Source organism: Callorhinchus milii, unplaced genomic scaffold (assembly GCF_018977255.1).
Source record: "Callorhinchus milii isolate IMCB2004 unplaced genomic scaffold, IMCB_Cmil_1.0 Scaffold6, whole genome shotgun sequence".
Taxonomy (NCBI): domain Eukaryota; kingdom Metazoa; phylum Chordata; class Chondrichthyes; order Chimaeriformes; family Callorhinchidae; genus Callorhinchus; species Callorhinchus milii.
In genome coordinates this window covers 11,701,518-11,724,303 of record NW_024704747.1, presented here as the reverse complement: position 1 = coordinate 11,724,303, position 22,786 = coordinate 11,701,518, and the positions used below count along the sequence as shown (strand labels likewise).

Below are 22,786 nucleotides of genomic sequence, written 5' to 3'. Positions count from 1 at the left end.
GGTAGATGACAAAGGTGAGAACATTGTGGGGAAGCAGCTCGGGTCGGTGGGGGTGGGGGTTGGTCAGCTCTACCCCTCTTAGTTAGCCCGCTGGCGTGGATCATCGTGGGGAAAGGGAAAAGCGATCTGCCAATTAACCCCGGAAAAGCGATCCGCCAATCGACTAACAACTGGGACCTTGCTAAGTGCTAGGTAATCAGGCTTGTGGAGTAAGGGAAACTGCCTTAAGTTTCACCCTGCCCGGAAATCGAACCCAGGTCCTCGCTTGCATGGCAAGTGCTCAAACCACTGAGCTACAGGACTCCTAGTGGTAACACAAGAGAACAAAGCCATACAGAAAGCAAATAGTGTATCCCAAAGAATTGAGTATAAAAGCAAGGAAGTAATGTTAAATGTGTGTCCTCTGTTAAACCACATTTAGAATACCATGTGTAGTTCTGGTCACCATGCTTCAGGAAGGATGGGGAGGTGAGGAGAAATGTTTTCACACAACGAGTTGTTCGGATCTGGAATGCATTGCCTGAAAGGGTGATGGAAGCTGATTCGATAACAACTTTTAAGAGAGAAGTAGATAATTATTTAGAGGGACAAGTTTGCAGGGCTATGGGGAGAAAGCGGGGAATAGGATTGAATTGGATAGCTCATTTCAAAGAGCCCGACACAGACACGATGGGCCGAATGGCCTCCTTCTGTGCTGTACAATTCTATGATTCTATGAGAGTATTCTGACAATGTAGATTTAGTAGGATGTTACTATAGATGAAAAGTGATGGACAGGTTAGGGTATTTTATAATAATAATTCTTGCATTTGATACTGGTTTAAAATTCTGAAGTGATTCCATTATGTGAATACAAAAAGGCTATTGCAACTGATTGAGTCTCAGAGCACTTAATAGTGGCAGAGCCCGACTCTGAGCCGGGGTGGGACATGACCGTATGCACGGACGAAGAGGAAGGCTTTTAGTCGGGACTTGAAAAAGGGTTGGGAGGGGGCAAGGCGGAGGGATTGAGGGAGAGTGTTCCAGTGTTTTTGGACGTAGTGGCTAAAAGTGCGACCTCCAATGGTGGGTGCAGGCCTCTGTGTGAGGGACAAACAGGAGGCTGGTGCCAGTTGAACGGAGAGGTAGGAAAGTTTCAGGGAGTGAATGGATTTGAACATGAGTGTGACTATTTTCAAGTCGATCCATTCGGTGATGGGGAGCCAGTGGAGCCTGGCCAGAACTGGTGAGATGTGGGTACGGAGTTTGGTCCGGGTCAGTATGCAGGCAGCAGAGTTCTGAATGAGCTGGATCTTTTGAATAGTGGAGTTCGGGAGACCGGCGAGGAGTTTGTTTGAGTAATCCAATCGGGAGGTGACAAACACATGCTTGGGGGTTTCAGCTGCATTTCGGGTAAGGCACGGTTGGTGGCGGGCAATGTGGCGGAGTTGGAGGAAGGCAGTCCTGGTCAGGGACCAGATGTGGGGGAGGAAGGACAGCTGGCGGTCGAGCCGGACACCTAGATTGTGCACTGGTTCAGTGAGTTTGAGGAAGAGCACAGGGAGTTTGAGGAGTTCCGATCATCAGGAGTGAAGACATTGATGACTTCTGTCTTGTCCACATTCAGCTGTAGGAAGTTTGCACTCATCCAGGCCCTGATGTCTGCCAGACAAGCTGATGAACATCAGCGTACCTGGAGACAATATTGGAGGAGACAAAGTAGATTTGTGTGTCATCTGCATACATAATAATAATAATAATCCTTGCATTTGATATAGTGCCTTTCACGTCTTCTAGACGTCCCAAAGCGCTTCACAGAATATACTGTAAAGTGAATTGATTGCATATTTGTGGGCGAACACGGCAGCCAATTGCGCACAGCAGTGTCCCACAAAGTCATGGGTTGAAAATTACCAATTTATTATTTTGTTTTTTTTGGAGGGATTATTATTAGGTGTGTGGAGTAAGGAAACTTGCCCAAGGTTTTGCCCTGCCTGGAATTGAACTCGGGTCTCTCACTTGCAAAGCGAGCGCTCTAACCACTGAGCTACAGGAAGTTTACCCCGTGTCTGCAGATGACATTGCCAATAGGGAGCATATAGATGAGGAAAAGAAGAGGGCCAAGGATGGAGCCCTGGGTGACCGGACGGGGGCGGGAGGAGAGACCATTTGCTGAGATGAAGTGGAGGCTGTTGGTTAAGTAGGACTTGAACCATGAGAGTGCGGTTCCACTAAGGTGGATGAGGGAGGAGAGGCGGTGGAGGAGGATGGGGTGGTCAACTGTGTCGAAAGCGTCAGAGAGATCCAGGAGGATGAGGAGGCAGAGGGAGCCTCTCGATGGAGAGGATGTTGTTTGTGACTTTGATAAGCGCTGTCTCTGTGCTGTGGGCAGCGTGAAAATCAGACTGCAGGGCTTGAGGAAGGAGTTTGAGGTGTGACCAAAGTTGACCTGCAACGAAGCATTCCAGGACTTCAGCACGGAAGGCAGGGTGGAAATGGGATGGTGGTGTGAGAGGTTAGAGGGATCGAGGATGGGTTTTTGAGGAAGGGTGTGATTACAGTGGTTTTAAGGGGAAGAGGAACAGACCCTGCGGAGAGAGACTGTTAATCATGTCGGCCAGCAGGGGGAGGAGAGCAAGTTGAGTGACCAGCAGCTGGGTGGGGAGGGGATCGAGGCAGCAGGTGGTGAACTTCATGTGGGTGATCATGGTTGAGAAGGAGGGAGAAATGGGGGCAAAGGAATGTAAGGAGTGGGGAGTGGCAGGAGCCATGGCAGAGGGAGAAGGCGGTGTGGATGGTCTGGTTGGAATGGAAGGGGACATGGGGGTAACATGATGCATACTTGAGAGAGTGAAAGAGGGATATACAGAGCTATAGGGGAGGATTAGGATGGATGGATGGAGGCTCATGTGGACTATGAGCAACAGCACAGACTGGATAAAATTAATAATTATCCTTGCATTTGATATAATGCCTTATCAAAGTGTCAAAATGTTGTCAAGAACTTCATAGGAATTATAGTGGCTGTACTTTGTAGGCGAATGAGTTGGTGATTAGCAGTGTCCTACAAACAACCTTCAAGTGAATGACCAGTTTTACCAGGGGATTGTTGGCCATTGATTTCTGATTTCACTCTAATTGTTTATGTCTAATTTTAAGATTATTTATGCTTTTCCTAGATTCCCCTGCCAGAAGAAAAAGTTTCTAGCTACCTTGTCAAATTAATGTTTTTAACATTTTTAACATAACGACTCAATCAGATCACTCCTTCAACCTTTTTATCTCAGGGAATATAACCCAAATTTAGTCTTGTCAGCCAGTCAGGTACCATTCTGGTTAAACTGCACCATATACGCTCCAAGTCTTTTGTGATGTGTAGCATCCAAAACTGAGCAGGATACTCCACGTGAGATTTGACCGTGGCTCTGTTCTACTGAAGCATCACTTCCTTGCTTTTGTATTACCTCCCTCTTGAGATAAGGGCCAATTCATTGACCCTTTAACTTGCTTTTAGTGACCTTTGAACCTGTTCGTAAATTCCTCAGCTCATCCACCACTCCTTTCCCGTGTTAAGAATTTTTTCCGATTTATGTTTCTTAGATCCAAACCAGGCTACCTAACATGATGAACTCCTTTTGCCTTAGTTCTGCTCTGCTCACTCACTAATCTGTATATATTCCTTTGCAATTTCCTGATAAATCTCCACAATTTACTGAGCCCCCTGGCTTAATGTCATCTGCAACAGATGTCAAACATTATCTCCCCACTACACCAGCATCCATGTTGTTTAATACATAAAGTGAAAACTGAAGCCTCAATGCAATCCCTGGGCGACACCATTTGTTAACTTCTGCCAATTAAGAGAATGGAAAAGCAGCAGAAATACTGAGAAACAAGCACAGTAAATCGAGCTGCCAGCTTAAAATACCCACTTGCAAAAAAAAAGCACCACAGCTCGCCTGCGAATGATGGGGAGGATAGGGCAAAGGACATGAAACGTATCCCAGTCTTGTGAAATGGCTTCTCACATTCCTCAGGGTACTGAAGGGAATACCTGAAGGGAATAGCTGGGTGGTAGGGTTGTAATTTTGATCTGTTAACAGCACATCACACAATTTGAATCTGCGTCCTTCCATTGTTCCCAGTATCTTTTTTTCCCGAGACCATCTGGTGAGCTATATGGGGAATTTTTAAACTTGGAAATGGGCTAGAACATTTAAAGTCTGTGAAATATGCCCCAAACAATATGAACAGCCAACTGGTCTCCTGAGTGCTCTCAACTTATCGTATGTGCCTATTAAAGCAGACTTGGGCAGAGACCCCAGCATTGTGAGGAGGGAACTGAGTGAGGTAGAACAGAGTGAGAATTCTGTTAAGGAATTTGGTGAGTGTGGGAAATTCTTCAGCAAGAGAGATACCAGAGAACAATAGAGAACGTGTTCATTCAGCAGAAGAGTTAGGAAATCTATCTTGAGATAGAGGCAACCTTATATGTAAGCAGGCAAACAAGTCAATTAGCAGTTAATCATATGCCAGTGGTTGGGGATTAATACATTTGCTGACCAGTCGAAACTGGGTGCTTTTGTTCGAGTACTATATAAAGGGGAAGACTTGCAAGATTCCATGTGAGCAGAGAGCCCAGCACAGTGAGGAGGGAACTGAACGAGGTGGAACAGAGTGAGAATTCTGTTAAGAAATTTGGTGAGAGTGGGAATTTGGTGCAGAAGGGGAAAGAGGTGCATAATTATAAAGTATATAATAATAATAATCCTTGCATTTGAGGTGTCCCAAGTGCTTTACAAAATAGACTGTGAAGTGAATTGACTGTAAATTTGTGGGTGAAATGGTTATATGAAGTGAGTGAAATATAGTTACATTAAAATAATATAAAACGTGTCCGGAAATATGGCAGGGCAGCTGAGACCAGTTGAATGCACAATGCGTGCTATGTGAGAACTCCAGGATATTTTGTGTGCCTTGGACAAACAAATGTAGGAAGTGCCTCTGGCTGCTCAAGCTTGAGCTCAGGGTTTCTAAGCTCGAGGAGAGTCTGGAGTCACTAAGTAGCATATGGGAGGCTGAAGAGTTCATGGATCAAATACTTCAGGAGGTGGTCACCCTACAGCAACAGAGGGTTCAGAAGGAGAGTGAGTGGGTGACCACCTGGCATGGTAGGAAGAGGAAGAGGGAACGGACAATGCAGAAATCCCCTGAGTGTGTAACACTCACAATCCGGGTCTCTGTACTGAATAGTGGTGAGGGTGATGACACCTCTGGGGAGAGGAGTCAAAAGCAAATAGTGGGGGACAGGGAAGAGTGTCAGTGCAATTGTCATTGGGGGCACAACGGTGAAAGGAGTAGACCGATGATACTGCAACCAAAACGTGACTCTCGCATGGTATGTTGCGGTCCTGGTACCAGGGTTGAAGATATCACGGAACGGGTGCACAATGTTCGACTGGGGGAAGGGGAAAATCCAGCAGTTGTGGTCCATGCTGGGATCCATGACATAAGGGAAAAAAAGGGCTGAGATCCTACAGATCCTATCAGAAGCTAGGGAATAATCATAGAATCATTGAATCATACAGCACAGAAAGAAGCCATTCGGCCCATTGCGTCTGTGCCGGCTCCAAAAAGAGCAATCCAACTTAATCCCACTGGCCCGCTTTCTCTCCATAGCTCTGCAATCCTGTCCTCCCCAAATACCCATCTATTTCTCTCTTAAAAGTTGTTATTGAATCAGCTTCCACTACCCTTTCAGGTAATGCATTCCAGATCCGAACAACTCGCTGGGTGAAAAAAAATTTCCTAACCTCCTCTCTGTTTCTTTTAGCAACTATCTTAAATGGGTGTCCTCGGGTTACTGACCCACCCGCCAGTGTAAACAGTTTTTTCCGGTTCAACCCATCAAATCCTCTCATGATCTTGAAAACCTCTATTAAAGCCCCTCTTGATGTTCTCTGCTCTAGGGAGAATAATCCTAGTTTTGCTAACCTCTCTCATAACTAAGGTCCTTCATTCCTGGTACATCCTGTAAACCTCCTTTGCACCCTCTCCAATGCCCTAATGCCCCAATGCCCTCTAAAGCCCAGAACTGAATGCAGTACTCCAACTAACCAGCATTTTATAAATATTCAACATAGCCTCCTGACATTTGAATTCCATGCCCCTATTTATAAAATCTAGTATCCTGTATGCTTTTTTAACTGATAAACTAAAGAGTAGGACCTCGAAGGTAATGCTCTTTGAATTACTCCCAGTGTCTCGTGCAAGTGAGTATTAAAACAGCAGGATCAAACATGTGAATGCATGGCTGGCGAAATGGTGCAGAAAGGAGGGCTTCGAGTTCCTGGAACATTGGGACCAGTTCTAGGGCAAGTGGAATCTGTATAAGCAGGGAGGTTAACTCGTACCATGGGGAAAGGTTTAAACTAATTTTGAGGGGGAAGGGAATCAGGATGTAGCATCAGGGAGGAGAAACAAGTTACATAGAGGGCTGGGAGAGACGAATAGCAATAGTAAGGAGTAGTCCAAAAAAAAGGAGGGATTAGACGGAGAAATGCAGAGCAGACTCAGTTGGTCATGCAGTGCATGTGCGTAAATATACGGAGTGTGACAAATAAGATTGGTGAGTTCAGGCTCAAGTTGCCACGTGGGGTTATAATGTAGTGGAGGTAACAGAGACCTGGCTCAAGCAAGGGCAGGAATGGGAGCTGAATATTCCTGGCTATATTGCATTCAAGAGGGAAAGGGAAAGAAAAAAAGGAGTGGGGATAGCAATGATTAAAGACACGGTTACGGACCTGGAAAGGGACTGGAGCATCCAAAAACAGAATCTATTTGGTTAGAGTTAAGGAGCAGAAAAGGAGCTGTTACTCTGTTAGGTGTATACTATAGATCACCAAATAGTGGGAAGGAGATAGATGAGCAAATCTGCAAGCAGATTTTAGAAAGATGCCTAATCAATAGTGTAGTGATAATGGGGGACTTCAATTATCCTAACATAGACTGGCAAAATAACAGTGTTAAGGGCAAGGAGAGGGAAGGATTCCTGAAATGTGTGCAGGAAACTTTCTGGATCAGTATGTTTCCAGCCCAATAAGGAAGGAAGCAGAGCTGGATCTAGTTCTGGGGAATAAGGTGGGGCAAGTGGTAAGACTTCCAAACCTCCCTGGATGACTAAGGAAATTGTGATTTTAAAAAAGAACAGAAAAACGAGGTTTATGATAAATGTCAGGTCCAAAATACAGAAGATAATCAAATAGAATATGGGAAATACAGAACTGATAAAGAAAGTAAGAGGGGCAAAGAGATTATATGAGAAAAGATGAGCAGGTAACATAAAAAGGAAGCCTGAGGTATTTTATGGGCATATAAAGAATAAAAGGTAAGGTGGGTCCAATTAGGGAGCAAAGAGGAAATCTTCTTGTGCAGAGAGAGGGCATGGCTGATGTACTGAATGAATACTTTGCATGTGTCTTCACAAAAGAGGATACAACCAATGCCCCAGTATCGTAGGAGAGGTTACAGAAATTGGATAAGATAAGAATAAACCGAGAGGAGGTACTAAAAAGGTTGATGGTGCTCGAGGTAGATAAGTCACGCGATCTGAACGGGATGTATCCTAGGTTACCGAGGGAAGTAAGGGTGGAATCTTTCAATCTTCCTTCGGTGGTGCCAGAGGACTGGGGGGCTGCAAATGTTACTCCCCTGTACAGAAAGGGGCAGAAGGATAAACCCGTGAACTACAGGCCATTCAGCCTAACGTCAGTTGCAGGGAAACGTCTAGAGATTATAATCCAGGACAAAATACATTTTCACTTAGAAAAGTATAGGTTAATAAAGGACAGCCAACATGGATTTGTTAAAAGCAAATCATGTCTAAGAAACCTGATAGAATTTTTTGATGAAGTAACGGAGAGGGTGGATGAAGGTAGTGCAGTTGATATAGTATATATGGATTTTCAAAAGGCGTTTGATAAAGTGCCACATAACAGACTTGTAAGCAAAATAGAAGCCCACGGTATTAAAGGGACAGTGGCAGCCTGGATACTGAACTGGCTGGGAGACAGAAAGCAGAGAGCAGTGGTGAACAGTTGTTTTTCTGTGCAGTGGTGTCCCCCAGGGGTCAATATTGGGTCCACTGCTGTTTTTGATTTATATAAATGACCCGGACTTGGGTATAGGGAGTACAATTTCCAAGTTTGTAGATGATAATAAGCTAGGAAAAGCAGTAAACAGCGAGGAGGATAGCAGCAGACTGCAAGAGGACATAGACAGACTGGTAAATGGGCAGACACGTGGCAGATGAAATTTAATATGGAGAAATGCAAAGTTACCAGGATGGTACCAGGAATGAGGCACTTTTCATTCCGATTATCAGAAGAGGCTAGAGAAGGCTAGGAATATTCTCCTTGGAGTAGAGAAGGTTATGAGGAGACTGTTGGATACTGTTTTCAGTGAGAGTATTCAGACAAATGAAAGTTTCAAAAAAGTTTTATTCAGTCCTGCAAACAGCTGCCGTCCAGGCACAACTTCCTCAGACCCTCATGGCTGCAGAGAGCTTGTAAACCGGTTTAAGCTGCTTATCATATCTTAGCTCACTCATCATTTGCCCAAATAAGGTCTTGTTTTGAGTTCAAACAATGGTCGACCAATGGTCTCCCACAAAGACTTAATAGAAGTTTTCAAAATTATGAGGGGTTTCAATAGGGTGAACAAAGAGAAACCATTTCAACTGACGGGTGGGTCGGTAACCCGAGGGCACCGGTTTAAAATAGTTACGAAAAGAAACAGAGGGGAGGTGAGGAGAAATTTTTTCACACAGCGAGTTGTTCAGATCTGGAATACATTAATAATAATGCTTGCATTTGATATAGTGCTTTTCACGTCTTCTCAACGTCTCAAAGCGCTTCACAGAATATGCTAAAGTGAATTGACCGTATATTTATGGGCGAAACGCAGCAGCCAATTGCGCACAACAGTGTCCCACAAACAGTTATGGATTGAAAATGACCAGTTTATTTTTGTTTTGGAGGGATTATTATTAGGCGTGTGGAGTAAGGAAACTTGCCTAAGCTTTCGCCCTCTGCCTGGAATTGAGCCCAGGTGTCTCGCTTGCAAGGCTCTAACCACTGAAATACAGGACTCCTGAAAAGGATACCTGAAAAGGTGGTGGAAACCGATTCGATAACAACTTTTAAGAGAGAAGTAGATAATTATTTGGGGAAGACAAGTTTGCAGGGCTATGGAGAGAGAGTGGGGGAGTGGGATTGATTTGGATAGGTCTTTTCAAAGAGCCATCACAGACACGATGGGCCGAATGGTCTCCTTCTGTGCTGTATAATTTATGATTCTATAATTCTAAAGTGTCTGCCCAGAGCTGCTGCTGGTTACAATCGGGAGTGAGTGCTATTGACCCTGATACAATTGGAGGAGAAAGCCTTTGATGTCGACAAATGCCATTCACGTGGCTAGTTTTCATTGCTCCAGGTGAATGTAGACAAAAAAAGACCTTTAAGTGGTAAAAGTGAAAGATGTGGAATTTTATTTTACGTGGAAATAAGCACTGCCACTGTTAGAGACATATGGAATAATAATATAACACATGAAAAGGACTATATCAAATGCAAGGATTATTATTATTACATATTATCTATTGCTTATTTGTTTTTTCATAAATAATAGATATGGCCTGCTGGTCAATCTCTGATGTGGAACTCCTACAGTTCCCAAGCAATGAGGAGATATCTGCTTGTTTCTTGCTATGACCTCAGTTTGTCAGTCCTTCTTGAAAAAATCCTACAGCAAAGTTCAATGGGGAGCTAACTGGGAATTATTATTTGTTCTTAATTTTTTTAAAAGTTTCACCTTTCTGTCATTATCCTTCTTGCACTCCAAATTGCAATTTTAGAAGAAAAAAAGTACTCACTAAGCATCAATTGATAGCTACAACTGTTCTAACTGGTGTGTAATGGAGGTACTCTGAGATTGAGGCTTACACACTTGTTTTATCTTGTATCGAATCTGTGCTGTCCCTTTGCTGGGAGTGCTGAATGGACAGTGTAAAGGGAGATTCATAATAATAATCCTCACATTTGATATAACGTCATCATGTCATTGGGACATCTCAAATCACTTCACAGAATATATTGTAAAGTGGATTGATTGTGATTGTGATTGATTGTGGGCGAAACACAGCAGCCAGCAGAGGTGGAATGAGTCAAATTTTTTTTGAAGGATTATTAGCCCCTGAAAGCCATCTGCCATTCGACTTAACAACCGGGTTCCTATTTACTGCTAGGTAAACAGAGCAGTGTGGAGTAAGGAAACTTTCCTAAGGTTTTGTTCCACCCAGGAATTGAACCCAGTTCCTCTCGCTTGCTAGGCAACCGCGCTAACCACCATACACTGGGACTGCATAGATTTAATCTGTCTCTAACCCGTGCTGTCACTGAACTGGGAACGCTGGATGGAGAGTATAGAGAGCTTTACTCTGTCTCTAACCCGTGCTGAGGCTTACTTGGACATGCTGGCTAGACAGTTTAGCGGAAGGTTTACTCTATATCTAACATTTATCTTCACTTTCAAATCCTTCCACAGTCTTGCTCCACCCTATCTCTATGACTAACCAACCCGCCTGCTCCCTTCACTTGACAGGCACTGGCCTGCTTCACGTCCCGTGCACTGCTTGCCCATCAGTGATCGGTCTTTCAGCCTATCCTCATCCTCATCTGTACGCTCACTCTTGGTGATGTCTTCTGCAGACAAGCCGATGATCTGTTGGCTTGTCTGGCAGACATCAGGGCCTGAGCGCTTTGGATGAGCGCAAACTTCCTACAACCTTTGCCTTTCTTGCCATCTTCAGGTCATGCCTGAAGACCTTCTTATTTGACCTTGCCTACGGTCACCTCCCCCTCCCCCTGGCTCAGTGTTGTGCTCCGCCACTATCAAGCAGTCTGATATGCTACCCTGCGTGAGGGGCGCTATATAAATGCAATTTGTTGTTGTTTTATCTGGCCCTGCTCTCTGGAACTCCATCCTAGAGTCCTTTGGCTGTCCCCCTTTCCTCGACTCATTCAAAGGTCGCCTCTAAACCTTCCTCTTTGACCGCTCCTTTGGTCACCTTTCCCCTGCTTGGCCCCATCCTTCCTGAATCCAGTCCCCAGCTCAGATGCAAACCCTCGAATGTTCAGTGCCTTGGGACTTCCTCCAGATATGAGATACTCTGTTGAATTACATTTGTTGTTGTTATAACCCATGCTGTCATTGACCTGGGCGTGATGGACGGATGGTGAAGAGGGAGCTTTGGATATAGCCTAGTCCATGAGTAACTATCCTACAGTTCACCCTAAACTCTGTTCTATTACTCTGTAAAAGAGCATGATGGCATAATGGCCTTCTGTGCTGTGAATCTCCATGGTTTGGTTGTGTGACTGAAAATACAACACAATTTACATTTATACTGCATCTTTTATGTCAGGAGGATTTCTCAAAGTGCTTCACACTGCCAGTTGGCACCCAAACTGGGGGTGAGAGCAGAAGGAGGTAAAGAGGGTTAAGTTGACCGAAAGCATGGTTAAAAAGGTAGTTCTTGTGAAATGCCTTGATTAGATGTTGGAGGGACTCTGGGATGGAGTTCCAGAAAACAGGGGCTGAATTGTTGTATTGTGGAGTAGATAGGGCAGGGACATGAAGCTCACAGAGCAAAGGGAGCAGATGGATCAGTAGGGTTACAAGAGGTCACAGAATTAGGGTGAGGTGAGACCGTCTAGGGATTTGAAGGTGAGAATGAGGATCTGGAACTTAATCCACTGGGGAATGGTAAATCAATGGAGCCAGGTGAGGATAGGGGTGATAGGCTCACAGACGGAGAGGACACCGATTGCAAAGTTCGAGATATTCTGCAGGATCTGTAGACGGAGCTGAGGAATCTGGACAAGCTGGGAGTTAGCGTAGTCAAGTCTGTATGTGGTGAAATACTAATCCTTGCATTTGATATAGATCCTTATCACGTCTTTGAAACGTCTCAAAGTGCTTCATAGAATACGCTGTAAAGTGAATTGACTGTATATTTTGTGGGCGAAATGCGGCAGTCAGTTGCGCACAGCAGTGTCCCACAAACAGTCTTGGATTGAAGTGACCAATTTTTTTTTTTGAAGGAATTACCCCCGCCTTCAAATCCGCCAATCGACTAAAAACCGGGTTCGTACTTACTGCTAGGTAAACAGGGGTGTGTGGAGTAAGGAAACTTGCCAAACCTTTCTTTTTTTTTAAGTGTGAATGAGGGCCTCGGAGGCCCAGGGGAGAATGGTAGTGACAGAGGTGGACAGTGCCTCAGGAGGTGGCGAGTGCAAGAGTACAGATGTGGGGATTGAAGGAAAGTTAAGTCAAAGGAGTTAAACAAGATACCAAAGTTCCTCACTGGCTCCACAAGATGGAGTGAGTATCTGTGTAGATTGATGGTGACCATGCCTGAGGTGACTGAACCTAACCAGGGGATCCTGAAACTTATTGACATTTAACTAAAGAAAGTTGGAACTTATCCAGAACTTGATATCTGAGGAATCGGTCAGGAGGGCAACTGATCTTGGAGTGGGAGGTGGAGGCAGAGAGTTGTGTTATGTGGAAGTGAACCCCAGATTTGCAGATAATGTCACAGAGTGGGAACACCAAGTGGGTGAAGAGGAGAGTAGCGAGGATAGAGCAAAGAGGAACGTCGCATTGGTTTGAGTTCGTAAAAATCTGCCGTTGCCTTACAATGGATTATGAACTCAAATAATGGGGTTAACTTCCACAATTATGCAGATGACACCCAATTCTATCTCTCTGTCACCACCCTTGACTTCAGGACCACTGCTGTCCTGACAGGATGTCTGACAGACATCAAGTCCTGGATGAGAGCTTTCTCCAGTTAAATGTCAACAAGACCGAGACTCTCCTGCATAGCTCCCGTCAGATCCTCCACACCTCAGGCACTGACAGCATCACCATCCAAGGATGCACACTCCACCTCACTGAGCTAGTATGGAATCTTGACATCTTGTTTGACCCTCAATTGTCCTTCAAATCCCTCATCTGTGCTATGACCCATTCTGCCTTCCCACATCCCCGCAACATCACCCGGCTCCACCACTGTCACTCCACCCAAGGTTGCCAAGAACCCTCATTCACATCCAAGCTCAATTATGCTAACTCCCTACTTGTCGGTATCCCTAACTTTTCCTTCCACAACCTGCAGATTATTCAGCACTCTACAACTCAAGTCCTCTCCTGCAGCAAACTCCATGAACCCATCCTCGCCCAGCTCCACTGGCTCCCCATCCCCCATCAACAGTCAGGCTTTTAGCCTTTCTGCCCCCCCACCCTTTGGAACTCCAACCCACCTTGACCCTTCCCTTACCTCTTTCAAGACCCATCTCAAGACCTTCCTCTTCTACTGCGTCTTTGGTCACTCTCCTACCCACCCTCCTCTTCCCTCCATCCCTCCTGTTCCTAATCCCCAGCTCAGGTGTATATCCTTCACTGTCTAGTGCTTTGGGACGTCCTCCCAACATGAAAGGCACTATACAAATAAAGTAATAATAATAGTAGTAATTTGTTGTTGTTGGGGTCCAAACTTTCTGCACTCTACATAGCAACAGGAATAGGCCATTCAGCTCCTTGAGTCTGTTCCGCCATTCTATAAGATAATGGCTGATCTGTACCTCAAGTCCAATTACCCACCCTTGCCTCGTATTCCTTAATACCCTGGCCTAACAAATAGCTATCCACCTCAGGCTTGAAGATGTGAATAGATCCAGCATCCATAGTCTTTTTGGGGAGAGAGTTCCAGATTTCCACTACCCTTTGGGTGAAAAATTGCCTCCTAATTTCACTCCTAAATGGCCTACATCTAATTGTAAGATTATGCCCCATTGTTCTGGATTCCCTTACCAAAGGAAATAGTTTTTCTGTATCTATTCCAACTAATCCCTTTATTATTTTAAAAAAAACTCAAATCACATAACATAACCTAACATCACCCCTGAACCTCCTAAACTTAAGGGACTAGAGACCCAAGTTTATGCAACCTGTCCTCATAATGTAACCCTTTTAGCCCTGGTATCATTCTGGTGAATCTGCATTGCACCCTCTCCAGAGCCAATATATCCTTCCTAAGATGTGCAACGATTCTCAGCTCTAAACCTGCAAAGTGTTTCTCGTGTAGTGAACTAGGTGGCCTCTGTGTTCGATCCTTCTCTGTGAGTGCAACTTTCCTATTCTAAGGTGTAATTTCACTAATGAGAGTCAACTTGACGACAGGTACTACCAGTGCTTTATAATTATAGCAAAGGGAAGCTTCTGTCAGAGTCCTTCACACTGAGAGACTGTGACATAGGCTCACCCTGTGTACGTGAATCCTCTCCCTCCTGATTTATACAGAGACTTGAGAAGCATGATTAAGAAAGCTCAACGGTATTTTATTGGCGTTTCAAATACAACTCTATGCCTTATTTATCTACCCGTTGAATATCAAAATAGTTGCCACATTCAATATAGTAAACCCTAAAATACTAAAACTATACAACTGGCAGTCATTTCTAACGTCAGTACCCAAAAAGACAATCTTGATGCAGAGGACTCCTCCTCATGTCAGGCATGGATCTCTTTGATGACAAAACAAGGTGAATAGCGACCATGAGGCTTTTGGGCTCGCTGCTTTTAAGGGCATTAGGCCCATCCTTTTTTAGAAAGTATCTTCTGATACTTTTTCCCTGCCAAATTTACAATGTACCGCTGTAGCTCCACCCCTTGGATCTTCCCGTACTCTTTTCCTGCTAAATTGGTGCCAAATCTAGACTTGATGTTGCCAACAATGTATTTTCCTTCAGATAAAAATATTATGGGCTTTAAATCACTCTTAAAGCCATATGCTGTAGCTGTACTTTCCAATAGTGCAAACATCAAGCCTTCAATAGCACACAGACTTACTGAAGCTCTCAATAATAGAGGCACAAATATACATATTAAAAAAAGGTTAAGAACAAATAATAAGGACTCTGTAACAGGTGTGGTACCTAAACTGAATGCAGTACTCCAGATGGGGTCTGACCAAGGCTTTATATAGTATAATTGAAGTATAATTTCCTCTCCTTTATATTCCAGCCCACTTGAGATAAAGGCCACCATCCCGTTAGCCTTTTTGATAACTTTTTGTATCTGTGAGCTTGTTTTAATTATTTATGTCATGGACACCCAAATCCCTTTGCTGTTCCACAGTTCTTAGTTTCTCCCCATTTAGAAAATATTTTGTTTTGCTATTTTTGGATCCATAGTGGATGACCTCACACTTCCCCACATTGCATTCCATTTGCCACAGTTTTGTCCACTCACTTAAGTACCTTTGTATCTTCTTGCTCCCATCTACACAATTTACTGTACCTCCTAACTTTGTATCATCTGCAAATTTGGATATAAAAATTTATATACTGTATATGATGAAAAGCTGAGGCCCCCATGCAGACCCCTGGGGAACATCACTTGTCATGTCCTGTCAATCAGAGAACGTTTCTTTTATCCCAACTGTCTTTCTTGCCTCCCAACCAATTACCAAGCTATGTCGCAAGGTTACCTCTGATTCCATGTGCTTTTATTTTTGCTAATAACTATACCAGGAGAGTAATGCCTGGACGCTGGACTCATTTATAAAATTGCTTGATGATGTAATGGTATATTGACTGTGATGGTAGTGTGGTTATTCAAGATGCTGCCCAGCATGAAGGGTGCACTATGAATGCAAGTTATTGTTGTATTCTGGAAGGGTGAGATTAAACTGGCCAAAATGTCTTCTTAATCACAAACTTTCTTATGATATTGTGAGAGTTGGAAATAATTCTTCAGTTTGGAGAAGGAGAAAAGTCAGTTTTTTCAACTAATGACGTCAAAGAATAAAAACAGCAGCTTGTATTTATATAGTGCCCTTCAAGTGGGGCAGCGTCTTGAAGCGCTTAATATTGGCGGAGCCTGATGCCCAGCTGCGGGGATGGAAGATGTGACTGTTGAATTGAATGTTTCCTTGTGATTTACTTCACTGCTTTGAGTGCTCGAAGGCAACAATCTGATAACAATCGGCAGAGGGCGAAACCTTGGGCAAGTTTCCTTACTCCACACAGAGCCTAATAATAATCCCTCCAAAACCAAAAACAATAATAAATTGGTCATTTTCAATCTACGACTGTTTGTGGGACATTGCTGTGCGCAATTGGCTGCCGCGTTCGCCCTCAAATATACAGTCAATTCACTTTACAGTGTGTTCTGTGAAGCGCTTTGGGATGTCCTCCTGACATGAAAAGCGCTATATCAAATGCAAGGATTATTATTATTATTATTATTATTAAATGCTTTATCGTGAAGATGTGTGCCCCTAAAAAATCCTTCAAATTTGATGCAGCGTTTTTCACTCAGGAGGATATCTCAAAGTGCTTCACATGATTTATTGTAAAGTATATTGACTGTGTTTCGTAGGTGAATGCAACAGCCAATTTGACTACAGCAATGTCCCACAAATAGCCACAAAAAATGTTTCAATTTTATCTGGGGGATTCTTGGCCAGGACTTTGGGAGAAACTCCCTTCTCTTTTTGAATAATGCTACAGAATCTTTTATCAGCCACCTGAACAGGCAGACAGGACCTCAATTTAATGTCTCATCTGAAAGTCAGGGTCTCGGAGCACTTTATTGGGCCATATTGCGTGGAAATTGGAACTCAGAATGCCATTTAAGCATTTGTTTTTAAAGTTTCAGATCAGAATTTTGTTTGAATGTTTCAGAATGCTGAGCCGAAATTACTATGTTGGCTTACCCCATTGTGGGTACGTAATGCGTGCCATCTAAATAATCATTCATGGCTAAAAAAATTTAACAATAATTTTGCAAACTGAATTTTGCTATTTAATGTGGCCCTGTAGCCATTTAATTGCTGAGCGACAGTGAGACTAGGAAAATCGCCATTGGCAATCTGTCTGATTCATGCTGATCTGCTGGCGAGTGGGTGGATATCCTCCAAGGGAATCCACTTTGCTCGTGGCATCCCAGTATGTTCTCTGCACTTCTTACGTCGACATAAACAGTTCCCAGAACTTCTTTATAAAAGTAAGGATTTTGTAAACTAACCTCAGAGAACAAAGTCTGAGCCTTTATTTTCCCCGTTGAAGTTAAGTGCTGAGCAGGAAAATTCATGAGATGATGCAATCTTTATCTGCAGCTCAGTGCCCCCACATAAAAAGGCTGTACAATGCTCCAGGTTGGACAGGTTGGCAGAAGGAGGCTATTCAGCCCATCGAGTCCACACTGGCTCTCAGAGTAAAGAGATATAATCTTGCGATTATGTGTCGGATCATTTCCTGGTTCATGCTGGACCCTCCATAACTGCATACCTGTAGCTCAATGGTTAGAGCACTTGTCCCGGCAGAGCAAAATGTTGGGCAAGTTTTCTTACTCCACCTCTGTTTACCTAGTAGTAAGTAGGAACCTGGTAGTTAGTTAATTGGTGGATCTCTTTTCCGGGGGTAATAATTCCTTCAAAAAAGTAATATTAATAAATCGTTCACTTCAATCCAAGACTTTTTATGGGACACTGCTGTAGGCAATTTGCTGCCACATTTCGCCCACGAAATATAGTCAACTCACTTTACAGTACATTCTGTGAAGCGATTTGAGACGTCTCAAAGATTTGATAAGGCGCTATATTAAATGGAAGAATGATTATTAATATTATTATAATTGTAGAGTCCTTTTGCCCTTGAAGTTTTGAGGCATGTGAATGCTTTGCTCCTTACTTTGTGTTTGGTGCTCTTACAGTAAGAGAGAAACGGGACGGATTCTGCAGTAGATTAGGACCTTCTGCAGGTATTAATGGAGGGAGAGTTAGGATTTGTATTTTGTATTCATAGAATTATACAGCACAGAAGGAGGCCATTCGGCCCATCGTGTCTGTGCCGGCTCTTTGAAAAGGGCTATCCAATTCAATCCCATACCCCCGCTCTCTCCCCATAGCCCTGGGTTTGATTCCCAGCATGACGAAACGTTGGGCAAATTTCCTTAGTCCACATGCCTTTGTTACCTTGCAGTAAGTAGGTTGTTAGTCGATTGGCGGATCGCTTTTCCGGGAGTAATAAAGCCTTCAAAAAAATAAATTATTTGGTCATTTAATTCATGGCTGTTTGTGGGACACTGCTGTGTGCGATTGGCTGCTGCGTTTCGCCCACAAAATATACAGTTAATTCACTTTACAGTATATTCTGTGAAGCGCTTTCAGACATCTAGAAGATGTTATAAGGAGCTATAAGAAATACAAGGATTATTATTATTATCTTGCCACATTTTGAGTGATCGGCAAGTCAACTATAAGCATTATTATAATTGCTAGAAACTTAGAATACTTAGAAACAGAAAAATTCTGCATATTAGGAGGCACAGTGTGATGCTGTTTTTAAATTTGTTTTTGTTTTTCAGGATCAACATTTACTCTTTTTATTACTGCAGAATCTACTAAATCCTACGTGAGTATATATATATGCACAGTATAATGGTATAAAACCGATGTATACTAACAGTACTTCCAGTCAAAAATGATCATCTATTTTCTGGCAGTATCTCACCAGTATTATATTGATAATATTCCTTGTATTTGGTATAGCGCCTTTTTCACATTACAGGATTTACTGGATTTACTATATTTGATGGTGAACATGGCAGCCAATTTGTGCATAAGGCATGTCCCGCAAATAGCCACAAAGTGAATGAGACCATTTATCTGGAAGATTGTTGGCCAGGACTCTGGGAGAAACTGTCTTTCTTTTTCAAACAGTGCCATGCGATCTTTAACGTCCAGCTTAACAGACAGACCTTGGTTTAATATCTCATCTAAAGGACGGCATCTCCGACAATGCAGTGCTCTCCCATGACTTCACTGGACTGTCAGCCCAGATGATGAGTTGCAAATCTCAGCTTGGGGCTTGAACCCATAACTTTATGACTTAGAAGAAAGAATGTTACCAGCTACTAATGACCTTTACTATCCGTATAACTGGAGACTTGTTTCTTTCCCACAAGGTCAGATTGATAAATCAGAAATGGGTCAACTTGGGATATCCTTCCGTAATGTCTTATCTAGCAGTAGCTATATTGAGCTGTAATGGTAGGAGTATGGTTGGAGTATGACCCTCTCATTTGGAGATTAGTTTGTGGCACAAGGGGGAGAACAGAAATTGTGGTTCTGAGGAAAATATAAAATCCAGAATCCTTACTGCTGATTTGTGCTTTATTTGCCTATATATACCGTTCTCAATACCAGGCATTGCTGTTCTGCTACTAGGACACTGAAGAATATTGTAGTAATTATAATATAAAATTAATAGTTTCATAAATCTGAGTGAAATGTATTACACTGTTCAGAAACAAAGAACAGGTGCTGGCCACCCCAGTTAATAGAACAAGTTGCTTATTGATGTCAAGTTTTAGACCCATTGTATCCTTTTCTTTATGAGAAGTTAGTTGAGGGAGTCAGCAAAGGAAATAAGAGGGGAGTTAAAGCCCTCCAAAATATCAGGAAGTTTCTGTCTACAAGGACTATGGTTGTTTTCTGAGGCCTAATATATATTAAGATAATAAACCAACTCGTATTAAGAAAAAAAACAAGAGGTTCTGCAGTGAATGTAAAATTTACTTTAATTGTTGACATAGATCAGAGGTGTGTGGGTTTGGATTGCTACTTCTCTACAGCTTATAAGTAATGTTAATCAAATGGTTCAAAGAACAAATACAATGACAGGTAACTATTATCTGGTTACCGTGTCTGCAATGCCCTTTCTGATCTCTCTATTTTATCACCATGGTTACCTGATTCAATTTTCCCAGATGGTCTGAATTAATATGAAATGTTCTGCACTATTTCTTACACAATTTGGTACTGATCTCAGAATGTCCTACCCATGATTCCAGATCTATTTTTGTTCATTTATCCATACTGCTCAGTTTTAACTACAGGAACTATTTATTTACTGAGAAATTAATTACCAGGGTCATTAATTGAGTGACCAGGAAGGGTGATTGAGGCCAGGGCGCTGGACTTGTTTAAGAAACAGCTTTAGACTGTAATGGGAAGATGCTAGTGTGAGATCAAATGGGCAGTTTTTTTTCTGGTCCCCTGGAGCTTATCTTTCATTACATTCTCTATCAGTTATGCGTAAGCCATAATGGAACGTTTGTGTGGGGTTTGTAAGCTACAAGACTAGTGCCATTCAAATAACTGTGCCGGCACACGTTAACACCTGTTAAAGAGTTTATTGCAAGAAGCATTCACCAAGCATTAAAAAACCTTAGGGCAATGTTATGCAGATGGGAAATGCAACCATGAAATGAGTAACTAATTTTATTTTGGGGACTGTTGGCCAGGACACCAGAGGAGAAAAACTCCCCTTTAATAGACCAGTGAATGGTGAAAGAATGATTTTCTTTTTATCAGTATCCATAATTGTTGCAGCCTGTGTCCTCTCCCACACCAGGCTTGCGAGCCTATCACCCCGTCCTCTCTCAGCTCCACTGGTTACCATCCAAAATCCTTGTCATCGCTGAAGTTCCTCCAATGCCTCTTCCCATTCTATCTCTGCAACCTTCTACATTATTACTTCCCCAGCTTCTCCCTCTGGTCAGGCACTGGATGTTTCAATGTACCAATCTGATCCACCACACCATTGGAAAGTGAGCTTTTAGCCATGCTGCTCCTGTGCACTGGAACCCAATCCTAGAATCCTTCTGCCTTGCCCCCTCCTTCCTCATCTTCAAAGCCTACTTTAAATTGTTTAATAAACACTTGCCTCATTTTACCAGTTCTCAGTCGCTCTGTGTGGGTAAATCACAGACCTGGAAAATGCGTACTCATGAACATAAACATTTTTCTTGCTGGTATCCCACTTGTACATCTGAGCTTGACACAGATTAACTGACGTGCAGATAATGTCAGTATGCGCCATCCTGCCCTAGTTATAAAGTAAAACTTGCATTAGTCTTATCTTTATGAATTGTATAATTATCAAATTTGTACATTCACCCTAGTCACATTCAGTTTCCTATCAAAACTACTTAGATTTCTTTGTTATAAATTACTCATATTAATCACCTCCTAACTCGTAATATTGCTGCCCTACCCTGCATTACTCCCACTTGCTAGCTGCTCTGAATTGCGGGAAATGACACATAGATGCATGCTCATTACCAGCTGACTGTATTGAATTGAGGGAAACTTAATCTTCATCCTTTGGAGCATGCGCAGAAGAATTTAATTTCCCGCAATTCATAGTGATTCTAAAGCTTCCAAAGTAAGTGCACATGCAGCAATAGGTCAAGACGCATTGAATTACAGGAAATGTAGTCTTGACCCGTCACTGCATCCGTACTTACCGGTTGCATTGAATTTTGCATGCACAGTGTAGATTATTCATTAAATCGGATTTTATACATGCAAGTCATAATAAATGTTATGGTCCCGACTGATATGACTTATGTGAATTTTACTCTATATTGGTGAGGGTCTCCTTCCTCAAAGCGGTTTGCTATGTGTCTTCTCCCGGTTTTACTCCGGTTTCATTTGCAGGGATGGAGGGCAGGTGAATCGCGAGCTGCAAAGGAATCCCCAAATCCATGAGAAGTACATTGACCTCTTGTGCCAGTTCCAACCAGATCGCATCCCAGATTTCCTGAGGTTATCAGAGCATTACCGGCTAGAAGAAGCCACTCAGGTAACGTTTCCAGCATATGATGAAGGGTATTGTATATATAAGAGTAATTCAGGCTCTGTTGTTTATGCTTTTGATGGTTACTGGCTTAGTGCTCACCTCTGTGTTTCAGTGAAATGATGAATACCACAGGTGTAGCTTCTGGGATTTGGTGTTATGATGCAAAGCACACAGCGGTAAACTTGTTCTCAATAGAAAAGAGTGAGAGATCATGTGATCCAAGTTTTTAATAATAATCGTTGCATTTTTTACAGTGCCTAGAACATTAAAATGTCTTCACAGGGAATTGTTGTTGAGTATTAGTATTTGCAGGCAAACGTGGAACCATTTTGAAAGGGGCAAGGTCCCCCAAATGGCTGTGAAGCGAATGAGCAATTTTTCTGGAAGATTGTTGGCCAGGTCACCAGGAGAAAGTCGTTTCTCATTCAAATGTGCAGTAGTACTACGGGATCCTTAACATTGACCTAAAGAGGCAGATGGAACCTTGATTTAACTTTTCACCTGAGGAACAACGATGTATAGGGTGTCCACAAAGTCTTCTTACCCCCTGTTACAAAACAGTGATATCAGACTATGGAGAGCTGAAACAATTTGTCAGAGATACATTTTGTCCCATCACTCTTATCATGTTACGGAAGATGTCGCACCAAACATGGCGACGGATCCTCATCTACAATGAAGATGATGCCGTTCACACCAATCCTCTGGACTTCTAAATAGAGTTAAATACTGGTACTGAATACAATTAAGTAATTCTAAACACAATTATCATCATTCTTCCACATGTTTCAGTTGTTGGTCAGTGCATTATAGAGAGAGGAAAAGGTAACAGGACTTTGTGGACACCCTGTACATCAGCTTGAGGCTCCTGAGTGTGGATATTAAACTCTCCTGAATTGGAAGACGATGTTTCAGTTGTTGGCCAATGTGCTGCAGAAAAAAAAAAGAAAGTTACATGACTTTGTAGGGCTGCCTCGTGGGGCTTCAACATCGAACTCTCTGATCCAGAGGCCAATGTGTGACCAACTAAG

At 42.8% G+C, this 22,786-nt stretch overlaps 1 protein-coding gene across 3 annotated transcripts in view; it reads left to right on the top strand.

Moving 5' to 3' along the window:
• The window catches only part of vps8 (VPS8 subunit of CORVET complex), a 327,260-nt gene that overhangs the window by 137,640 nt on the left and 166,834 nt on the right, over nucleotides 1–22,786 (top strand). For all 3 annotated transcript variants that reach the window (XM_007907675.1, XM_042336096.1, XM_042336095.1), the window contains 2 exons: nucleotides 18,475–18,521; nucleotides 21,614–21,758. In XM_007907675.1, the coding sequence (XP_007905866.1) occupies nucleotides 18,475–18,521; nucleotides 21,614–21,758 (192 nt within the window). The remainder of the gene's footprint in view (nucleotides 1–18,474; nucleotides 18,522–21,613; nucleotides 21,759–22,786) is intronic.